Source organism: Sinohyriopsis cumingii, chromosome 15, assembly GCF_028554795.1.
Source record: "Sinohyriopsis cumingii isolate HCF-2022 chromosome 15, ASM2855479v2, whole genome shotgun sequence".
NCBI classification, from domain to species: Eukaryota; Metazoa; Mollusca; class Bivalvia; order Unionida; family Unionidae; genus Sinohyriopsis; species Sinohyriopsis cumingii.
The window spans coordinates 47,023,122-47,035,307 of NC_142975.1; the positions used below are offsets into that span (position 1 = coordinate 47,023,122).

The 12,186-nt window shown below is 35.8% G+C and overlaps 1 protein-coding gene across 2 annotated transcripts in view; it reads left to right on the plus strand.

Annotated features, from left to right (window-relative positions):
* Positions 1–12,186, plus strand: part of LOC149781741 (glycosyltransferase 8 domain-containing protein 1-like) — a 47,411-nt gene that overhangs the window by 2,596 nt on the left and 32,629 nt on the right. For both annotated transcript variants that reach the window (XM_089935850.1, XM_089935851.1), the window contains exons 2-4: positions 3,100–3,201; positions 7,332–7,527; positions 10,472–10,589. In XM_089935850.1, the coding sequence (XP_089791976.1) occupies positions 3,100–3,201; positions 7,332–7,527; positions 10,472–10,589 (416 nt within the window). The remainder of the gene's footprint in view (positions 1–3,099; positions 3,202–7,331; positions 7,528–10,471; positions 10,590–12,186) is intronic.

Genomic DNA, 12,186 nt, shown 5'->3' on the forward strand with positions numbered 1-12,186 from the left:
AAAAAATAAAACATACACTAGCTCTATATTGTTGTGTCTGTTAAGCTGCTGTTACTGGTGTAACAGGAGGTGAGTCAAAGGCTAAGTATCTTGGTCAGGAGTTGAAACCTCTTTGTCAGTCTCACAGTTGCGTGCACTTACCTCTGTACTAAAAGGTCTGGACCAGCTCAGCTGGTTAGTAAGTTGCCTCGTATACATAGACTGCTACAATAGCAACATAATAATGTTTCTATCTGTATTGTCTTATTGTAAATACAGTGGAACCTGGCTTGAACGACCACCCCTTGTGCCAAAATTTCTAGGTCTCTCATGGCAGGTGGTCTCTCATAACAGGTCATAAAACTATAATATAATCAATAAATCTGTGCGTGGGGAACCAGGTCTGTCAAGACAGGTGTTTTCTCAAAATAGGTTTTACTGTATATACTATCTGTGTGCCTCTCCACTGGAATATGTGGTATTTCTTGTATGCAGTGTTGATAAAATTACTCATCTTGAGCTAGTGTTTTTATGTTACCCAGGCTACTAACTTTCACATTTTGCATCTTTCTCTTGCTTTTGCATTTTGTATTGTCATCAGAATAGACCATAATGAAAGGGGCTTTATCCAGGGCTTTAAAAGTCCACTTGCCTGAAGTCAGAGATAAGCTCAAATTCAGCATGGGCAAGCTCACGTTTGCAAGGTACTTGCCAGTGGGCAAGTTCCAAAATAGAGTGTAAAGTTTGCAAGGTACTAGCCAGTGGGCAAGTTCCAAAATAGAGTGTAAAGTTTGCAAGGTACTTGCCAGTGGGCAAGTTCCAGAATAGATTGTACAGTTTATAATACTTGATGTTCAGCAGGTTTTATCCTGTCTGTCCTTTATTTCATATAATGATCACCAGGTTTTATCCTCTGTCTGTCCTTTATTTCATATAATAATGTGAATACTTTATTTTAAGCACGTTTTGAAAAATAGAAGAAAAAATATTTAAAATTTTACTCATTTATATTTTAATTTTAATATCTGTATTTATATGGGATCTACAGACTTTCAAGTTCTAGCTTAGCCACATGCAGTTTGTGAGTACTAAATGTACCAATATTGCAAGCCCTGATCAATAGGCTTGTCAGAGATTGATTTGATGCATGCTGCTGATTTCAAAGTGACTTTGTGATAATTGTTAATAATATCAGTCTCTGACTCTCGTACATGGAAATAAAAGGCAAATGTCTCTAATGGAAATTCAACTAGTGGTCCAGGTATGCCTTACTGCTCCGGTGGCCTAGTGGTTAGAGCGTCCACCTTGGATGCAGGAGGTCGTGGGTTCAATCCCCAGCCGAGTCATACCAAAGACTTACAGAAATGGTACTAACAGCTGCCTCACTTGGTGCTCAACATTAAGAGGTTAGTGTTAGGACTGATTGGCCTTGTGTCAGGATAATGTGACTGCGTGGGACATCATGCTACATGTCTGCGGCATGGTGCCTCAGTGCTAGACATCACTATAAACTGCCACACTGCAGACATCGTAACGGTATGACTGAAAAATTGTTGAAGCTACTTTAAAAATCCAAATCACACTCACACGTGCCTTAGGACATATATTACACTAGTGGTACAGTTGTGCCTTAGTACATACATTAAACTAGTACAGGTGTGCCTTAGTACATGCATTAAACTAGTGGTACAGTTGTGCATTAGTACATGCATTAAAGTAGTGGTACAGTTGTGCATTAGTACATGCATTAAACTAGTGGTACAGTTGTGCCTTATTACATACATAAAACTAGTGGTACAGGTGTGCCTTAGTACATGCATTAAACTAGTGGTACAGGTGTGCCTTATCAAATGCATTAAAGTAGTGGTACAGGTGTGCCTTAGCACATGCATTAAAGTAGTGGTACAGGTGTGCATTAGTACATGCATTAAACTAGTGGTACAGGTGTGCCTTAGTACATGCATTAAACTAGTGGTACAGTTGTGCCTTAGTACATACATTAAACTAGTGGTACAGGTGTGCCTTATCAAATGCATTAAAGTAGTGGTACAGGTGTGCCTTAGCACATACATTAAACTAGTGGTACAGGTGTGCCTTAGTACATGCATTAAACTAGTGGTACAGGTGTGCCTTAGTACATACATTAAACTAGTGGTACAGGTGTGCCTTAGTACATACATGAAACTATAGATTCTGCCTAAATCCAAAATTTAAATCTAGCACCCATCAGCAGTGTTTATCATTCAATCATTCATGCTTTATGTGATTATTACAATAGACTGTTACTGTTGGTAAAGTATACAAGTATCTTGTTTTAAAAAAGATTACATTTGTTACAGTTTGATCAATGTTGATAGGTTTGACATATTATCAACATATGACTTCATGCATATATTGTTCGTGTTTTCACATGATATCTAGGTAACTGCCATGTAAGGATGGTATAAATGCAATGACAAAACTAAATTTCTTTTTTCCTAAACTAATTGTTACTCTAGGGTTAAAATTTATCTGCTGACATATTACCATATAAATACTTGAGCATGAAAAGACAAATGCAAATATACCCAACTTACTTTTGCTTCTGTGATGGTCCTTATACTCAAGGGCTTGCTGGGGCCCCGAGTGGCCGAGTGGCCAAGTGGTCTAAAGCACTCACAGTTACAGATCACTGCCATTTTCACTCCGCCTGCCTGTGTTTGAGTCTCGGGCTTGGCTAATGTGGGTATGTGAGAAAGCTTGCTGGTAGCTTCTTGTGGGTAGGTGGTTCTTTCCAGGGTTTTCCTGGGTTCTACCACCATTAATACTGGCCACCATGTATAGCCTATCTTGTGCTGAAAAATGACATTAAAACCCACTACAACAACAACAACATCAAGGGCTTGCCCAAGAGACCTGAACTCCGGGGAGGCAAAGAATGGGAGTGTTAGTCAAAAATGGCAAGCAAAGAGATACTTGTATTTTTAACACAGAATTCACAGAATTTAATCCATGCTTGTTTCTCTCTCTTCCTATTTCTCGCTTGGCATTTAGCATCATTCAGAAACTGAAATTATTACAGATTCATGAATTAATTGTATGCACTGTACTTCTAAATTGTTCTCTTTTTATGTTGAGTAGTTGGCATTGTGTTGGCTCTTGTATGGCTGGGGATCATGGTGTACCTGTGGTTTCCAAATCTCCTGCCAGCCTTTGCCAGCAAAAGCAAGAATGTAGACAAAGGTAAGATGCTATATATTGTAATTATCTCACAATAAGCCCAGCTAGTCCCTTTTGTAAATATTTGAGAAATGTGTGTGGCTTATCATTGGTACAATGTTTCTTATATAAAAGCCTCTCTGGATTTTGTAAGAATGTTTGCTGGGCATATCAAGCCATGGTGGATGTATGAGAGGATTATGAAAAAGTAACATCAAAATGTTAAACATTTGAACTGAAATCTTTTGTTCGAGTTTTTAAGATTTTTGTATTTTGTTTATATTTTATTTTATTGTACATTTGCATTGAGAATGCTTTTTATGTCCACTGAGCAAATAATTTGAAGGTAAATACAAGTGAAAAATACTTAAGTTGCTAAAGTTTTACTTTCTTATGTGACACAGTCTCACATTTTGCTGGATTGAGGTACTCTTTCTTATGTTTTTCTGTATTGTGAGATACTCTTTCTCACATTTGTCAGTATTATGAGATATTCATCACATTTGTTTAATTTTGAGATACTATTTCTCACATTTTGTTGAATTTTGAGATCCTCTTTCTCACTTTACTCTTTCTTACATTTTGTTCTATTGTGAGAGGCTCAAGTTTTGTTGTATGAGATACTCTAATGTTTTGCTGTGTCATGAAATATTTTTAACATTTTTCTGTATTATGAGACATTATTTTTCACATTTTGCTCTAATGTGAGATACTCTTTGTCATGTTTAGCTGTATTATGTGATACTTTTTCTCATGTTTTGTTCCATTATGGGATACTCTTTTTCATCTTTTGCAATGGGAAGGTTTAGTTTTGATGTTTTGCAGTACAGCATCACTAGTTTGTATCACGCTGTTGCGGGTAGAGTAGCAGATCTGGACTGATCTTCTCTGGGAATCGACCTTGTCTAATGCCAAAACAGCCACAATGGCTCTCATCTTGTAGTGGAAGTACAGCTATACTACCATTTAATAAGCAGGGATGGTGCTGGCTTTAAAAAAGTTGTCACCTAAAGAATTACCAACCTCAATATTTTGTCGCCAATTTTCAAAATATGTTGGCAAGCAAGGAGTCTATTTTTCCATGCCTAACTGTAGTAGGCAATGAAACTTAAAAAAGATTTGATATTTATTACATGTGATACTCTGTTTTAATGTGTATCATATTTCAGCCATGGACACCCAAGTTTCCACCTGTCAAGAAATGGCCAGGAACTTGTGCCCTGTTCATCATGATGTGGCATTGCACATAAAGCATTATTAACAGCACTGCAAGTAGATTATGTTGGACTGTCAGGTATAACACCATGTTCAATGGCTGTGTTGTCTGATGCAACATACAAGTACTCAAAGAAGACAATTTTATGACACAGGCCCAGGGTTGGTGACTAAGAAAATCATGATCTTCAAATTTGATAAGCCCATGATCCAGTTTCCATCTGCTCAGAATTATCCCTTTTTTAATATTTTTTCGTCACACAGCATTGCAGTTGCTACATTTCAAATGTGAATTTACTAGGGTTCATTACGGTCAAATATATTACTAACTGGTGCTCCTATTTTGACAGACATAATACACACATGAATGACGTATGTTGATATCTTGCCTGGCATATATGCAAAGAATTAAATGCCGATCTCCCTGCTTGCTGGTGTGCTTCACAAAGTAAAACTCCATCAACTGTGAGTTCTGAAATTTACTTTTGCTGGGTAATAATCTTTAGTACAGATGGCTTAAACAGTCTTATTGGAGTCATTGATGCGTAAAAACTACACACATCTAGCAACACATTGATTTACCTGTATTGGGTTGTTCTACTTCATTGTCTTTACCTATGCAAATTAGCACAATTGGATCACCCACTGCAGTCTTCGAACACCTCAGAATATCTATTGTTAGCCAATTAATTAATATGTCAGAAGGAGATTTATACCTGACTTCTTTGCCCTATATTTGCTGCTATTTTACAGCCCAAAGGATAGTTTCACATCAGCTCTAATCATGACTGTTTACTTTTTATAAATGCTACATGTAGGAGGCATATACAGAAGTCATTTTTGTTGTTGTTTTTGTTTCTTTATTTTTAAAGATTACTGAAAATCATGTTTTTCTAAACATGAGAGTGTCAGATGTTTTTGTATTAAAAAATCACATTTTTAGCTTGAAAGATTGTGTGATGGCAGATATGTCACCATCTTAAAAATAAATTTCCACATTTCTTCAGTGTGATCAAAGTTTCCTCAGGTAAATTGGATTTTTCTTGACAAGTCTGACGGGCATCCCACTTGGAATACAGGAGGGGCCAGATTCTGATATTAGAGGGGCCCCAAGCATCGGGCAATCAAATTATTTGATCACTGCAAGTTACTCTTAGGATGACATGATGAACACACAACATCTAACTTACGTTTACCCATGACAGTTTTGTACTATTACAAGTATATAGTTCTGATTGAGACTGAACTTTTTTTCATTTGCTTGGTGTTTTTACAGAACAATTGGTGCTTTAAAGATAATCAGTTTTTTTTTTTTATAAAACAAATTTAATCTTTTTTCTGGTACATTTTTTGAAAATAAAAAAGGTTATGCCTTGTTTGGTCAGTTTCCTGTTCCAACTTTCAGAGGTTTGTAGATTGTAGCATTTTCCGGTAGCATGACAATTTGAGTGTATCACAGCATACAGTACTCGGGTTAGATGTCAGTATATGCAGATTATGATATAACAAAATGTCACAAAGTCCAGTGTGATTCCTGAATTATTATAAGGTAGTCATTTGTTGTTGTTGTTGTTGTTGTTGTTGTAGGGTTTAACGCCATTTTTCAGCACACGATAGGCTATAGATGGTGGCCAGTATTAATGGTGGAGGAAGAACCCGGGAAAACCCTGGAAAGAACCACCAACCCACGAGAAGCTGGTAGTCATTTGTCTGTTGTTTATTGTTTGTTGGTATTGTGTAATAGCTAAAGAAAATAGCTGAGAAAATAGAAAGTAATAAATAAATTATTTTATAAAGGGATGTTATTTTGATGGTTTATGCAGTCATACTTTTAGAGTGGGTACTGGACCCTAAAGTTCATTTTATGTTATAATTGATCTTGAAACAATCAATACATAATGAAACTTGAATGCTTTTAATTCATCAGCCCGAGGAAAGCCTTAGAAATACTTGTACTTAAGAAACTTGTTGTACATGATTAAATGAATGATATCAGTGTGATTACAATTGGAGAAAATTTAATTACTTCATGTAAATAATTTACTAAATGATTGCTCTGACTTGCTAATTAAGAAGAGTTTTCTCCACCCAGAATATTAATTATTGTCTCCGTACAATATTAACCTGGTAGAGAAAGCATCAGGTCCAGTTTTGTTGAGCTGATTATTTCACAAGACCCTCAGATTACTTTAGGAATGGTTAGTGCTTAGTGAGCCATTGTATATAGTTAAATCCTATGCCTTTGGCAATAAAACTGGATTACCACTGTGTAATGTATTTAGGGTGATTCCACTTGGAAAGTCTGAAGATGTTCTTGTCATCCAGGGTTATTAATGCATAATGCAATTCTTCCCATGGGTCCTGATTTCTCTTCACCGGTTGGGAATAGAGTGTGGGTCACTTATTTTGTGGACAATTTTGATCAGTTGCTAATGAAAGTTTTTTTAGTAAATGCTTAAATTAGGATTCTGTATGATTTTGAAATATTTTACACTGAGATTGAACCCTGAGTATTCTTACCACCTTATTTGGCTCATGATGACCCTTAAAGGTCGCTGGAAGGCTTTTTGTGTTTAGGTACAACAGGGCCTAGTGGGATGCACTAAATAGGAGAGAGGTCGTCACACTTCTGGTCTTAAGCTTCCATTTTGATAGCTGGAAAAATAAATTACTGGTATTTATATCTACCTGCAGGGTAATTTCATTGAAATTTATCTGTGTTCTTCTCTCAGTCTTCAGTCTGCAGTCTGAAAGCTAAGTGCAGTGTCATGAAAAGCAGCTCACATGCACATATGAAAATTGGTTTAGCTGCATGAAAGTTTACTTATCAACAATGATTTTCAGTGGTTCAGGTTATTTGGGCTTAGGAATCGTTTTTCCCTGCACGTATATCCTTGTTGGCTTCAAACTAAAAATCTAAATTGACATTCTCTTTGCAGGAATATACAGAGCAGAGTTGTTCCAAATGATGCGCCTGAATGTGTCCAATGTAACAGATGCCGTCCATGTCTGCATTACATCCGACAAAGACACCATTGGAGGAATGATTGCGTTGATCAACAGCATTTACACCCACAGCAAGCACCCTGTTTTCTTCCATCTTGTCACTGATGAACAGAGTGTTGAGCATGTTAGGTAAAACTAAGGTGGTCCAGTCTCTGATTTTTGTTAAATCTAAAGATTTAACGTTCTTCATTTTCTTTATTCTTACATCTTTAATAGAAACTGTTATGAAGGAAAAAGGTAGTGTTGTAACTAAGGTCACCTTGCCTGCTTCCACTTTATTCCCCATCCAATAAAAATCATTTGCTAGTATACTGAAAGTCAATGCAACAGAGTTGTTTTTTTTTATTATTACTACACAAGCAATGTAGTAACTGGATCAGTCTGGATTCTTTTTTTAGTCTTGGTGTTATTGTAGAACTGGAAGTTAGAAGAGCATCAAACTTGTAACAGGGGAGACAGGTGAACAGACAGTCTGTTGTATTATCTTTGGACAAGGTATCTTATCTCAGCAATGCTTGCTAGGTGTGTTTATTTGTGCCCAAAACAACTGATAGCAGCTAATGTTACTTGTTGAAAATTGAAAAGCTGCATTGAATAATAATTATTGATTATTATTATTATTTATTGATGCAGCAGTATTGAATGTAGCATGGTTGAAAGTACCCAAATGATTGCAGATACCCACATGGCTGAAAATATCCACATGATTGCATTAACTCACATGGTTGAAAATACCTACATGGTTGAAAATATCCACGTGATTGCAAAAACCCACATGGTTGAAAATACCCATGATTGTAAATACCCACATGGTTGAAAATACCCATGATTGTAAATACCCACATGGTTGAAAATACCCACACGTTTGTAAATACCCACATGATTGCAAATATCCACATGATTGCAAATATCTACATGGTTGAAAATACCCACATGATTGCAAACACCCACATGATTGCAAATACCCACATGATTGAAAATACCCACATGGTTGTAAATACCCACATGATTGTAAATACCCACATGGTTGAAAATGCCCACATGATTGTAAATACCCACATGGTTGAAAATACCCACATGATTGTAAATATCCACATGGTTGAAAATACCTACATCATTGTAAATACCCACATGATTGCAAATACCCACATGATTGCAAACACACACATGATTGAAAATACCCACATGATTGCAAACACCCACATGATTGTAAATACCCACATGATTGCAAATACCCACATGATTGTAAATACCCACATGGTTGTAAATACCCACATGATTGCAAATACCCACATGATTGAAAATACCCACATGATTGCAAACACCCACATAATTGCAAATACCCACATGATTGAAAATACCCACATGGTTGTAAATACCCACATGATTGTAAATACCCACATGATTGCAAATACCCACATGATTGTAAATACCCACATGGTTGTAAATACCCACATGATTGTAAATACCCACATGGTTGTAAATACCCACATGGTTGCAAATACCCACATGGTTGCAAATACCCACATGGTTGAAAATACCCACATGGTTGCAGTGAGCAATAAAAGCTAATGTAAGTGTTTTTTCCATTCATATTGAAAACCATAATTCCAGTTTGGTAAAAAAAAATATATAAATTGCACATACCTTTAAACTGAGTATTTTCCAATGTAATAAGCACTTTAAGAGATCATACCAGTAATTAAAAAAGTCCATTCTGCAGTTGATTTTTGTCAAAGATTTCCATAGATACTGGCACAAAAATGGTGGCCAGTTCGGAGAGTTATTTCTGGTTCTATGTTTTTTCCCAGTTGGTGGTAAGACCAAGAACTTGTCCTTGCACGCAACTAGAAAACCAACAGTCCAACATTGATGCAACATTGTTTTCTTCATAAAGTATAAAAATAACATAGTATAATCCTACCCAGCATAGATTTTTGATGGATCATACAACCAATGCTATTTAGGTATGCTTTGTTTATTACTAAACCAGAATAACTCATATAAAGTATTATAACAGAAATATGCTGGTATTAGACTTTTTAGCACTTTCTGTAGTAATTATAATTTATCATGTTATCTGTGTGTAAAGTTTACCCGTCTTGAAACATCCAGGTATGCCATTGCAATATGTACCAGCAGTTCAGCATTTGATGGTCCATTCCCTGCATAATTTGAAGCTTACAGTATAGACCCAGGTTTGCTGATTCATTATGTGACCGGACGTTGGTCAAGCTATGAGCAGTTTAATGTGTGTTATTAACTAATAAATATTGATGGCAGAAAACTGCAATACAGTGCTTTAGATACAAATTTAAGAATTGGGTATGTTACTTCCTGATTTGAAACTAATTGCATTAAATTGGGCATTTTGCTTCCTGCTTTGGAACTGATTGCAATAAATTCAGTAATTTACTTGCTGGTTTCGAACTAATTGCATTAACTTAAGTAATTTACTTGCTGGTTTGGAACTAATTTTACTCCCTGGTTTGGAACTAATGGTGTTAAATTGGGTATTTTACTCCCTGGTTTGGAACTAATGGTGTTAAATTGGGTATTTTACTCCCTGGTTTGGAACTAATGGTGTTAAATTGGGTATTTTACTCCCTGGTTCGAAACTAATTGCATTAAATTGGGTCATTTTTAAAAAATGAATGCTGTATTTTCTTATTACTGCTAAGCGCAAACTTACAATATCAGACTGAGTTTTGGCCATAAAGATTTTAATCATTTTTCAAATCTGTCAAATGACTTAGTGACCAAATATGTCATGGTGCCTTCAGATATATGGCTCTGTTTGAGTGAGATTTCTCTCAGCTATCAAAAACTAGAATTCCTAACATGCAAGGAGCATGCATAACTCAGTCTGGATTGAATTGTTTATATTGATTACATTCATTTACATAGATTTTCTTCACTTTTTGTGAAAACCTTGAATGAGCATTTGCAAAACAACAAACTGTCCTCCAATATTACATGTCAGTTTGACATGAAAAAGTACTAATGGCACAAAAGCACAAACCTCAAATCAATCAACTGGATTATTTAATAATGTTTGTATTTTTTTATACAGGACCTGGATCAAGGAGACCAAGCTTCATGATATCATATATGAGTTGAAGGCCTTCCCCTCAAAGTGGGTAGAAGGAAAAATAAAGCTGAGAGGAGGTCGACCAGAATTGGGAGAACCAGTAAAATTTCTTTCATTTCTGTTCTTTTCCAAAATTTTTGTATTGCTGAAGTTTCTTATAATGTGCTAAAAATATATATCACACTTTGAGAAGCAGGAAGTTTTAAAGGTTCACTTGGTCTGTTACAAATCTATTGTCATAAACTAAGTAACAGAAGAAAAAAGCTAAACCAACAAGTTTGTAAAACTTAACAATTTAATTATCAAAGTTATAAATGAAAATATGAGAGGAACTTACAATATTATGAAGTGAATCCAAATCAATCGTTATATAGGTCTGTGAAAGTCTTAAATGAATGAAAAGTTCATTATAAATTTCAAAACTGGAAATGTCCTCATCCTCCAAGAACCATGATGTTGTCAAGAATTCCTTCTAATAATTTATAAGTTCCAGAATAATATTTCGGATTTGGCCAATGTGGGTATGTGAGAAAGCTTGCCAGTAGCTTCTCGTCGGTTGGTGGTTCTTTCTGGGGTTTTCCCGGGTTCTTCCTCCAACATTAATACTGGCTGCCATGCATAGCCTATCATGTGCTGAAAAATGGCATTAAACCCCACAACAACAACAACCAGAATAATGTTACAGTCCAAATAATGAGCACTTACTATTTCCAATGAACAGTACAAACAAATGTTTTTCCTCTCGTATAATATCTAAGTACAACATAAAACATGCCTGCAGACTTAAACAGGAACACAAGAAATGTGAATGACTCCATTAATTGGAATTAAACTGATTTCTAAGTCTTCTCTTGATATATACTGTCTGTTGTGACTGAACTTAGCAATAGACCCCACATGACAGAATACACTACTGATTTAGCATCAAATTGGTCTATTCGTGTGACTTAGCCCATCCAATGGAAAGTTACATAATTATTCTCAAAATGTCGAAACCCCATTAGCCACTGATAAATTAAGCCATAAACACCATTTGAGTTTTATTATTAAGACTTATTAATAATCATCATCAAGTAGGTAAGCATCTATTTATAGGTCTTATGTAATACTAAACTCTTAAGATACTCTGGTCACATATGCAAAATTCTACTAAAAGCATGTGAGAAAGCTTGCCAGTAGCTTCTCGTGGGTCGGTGGTTCTTTTTGGGGTTCTCCTGGGTTCTTCCTCCACCATTAATACTGGCTGCCATGCATAGCCTATCGTGTGCTGAAAAATGGCGTTAAACACCACAACAACAACAACAACTAAAGATATTCAGTAGAATTTACAGCCACGAATCAAAATTATAAAAATTAGATAAAATCATCCACCAGGAGTTACAAAAAATATATAGCAATACATATATCTGGCCTCCCTTTATGGGTTTTCATACACTTATTAAAATTAGTGTTGCTGTGAGGGTGCATCATGGAATGAAGCTTTTTCTGCATTCCTAAACCAGGTCACTGTGGCCTACTTTTTGGGGCATTTAAATCAGCATTGTTTATAAATCACATTTGGCCTTTATTTCCAATATTTTGCCAGTTTGGTACATGTTGAAATAAAAGTTTAATGCATGAAAACCAGATCACTTTGACCTACTAATCAGAGTTCAGACATTATTATCATAAAAGTTCTGAATCTTGTCACTGAAGCA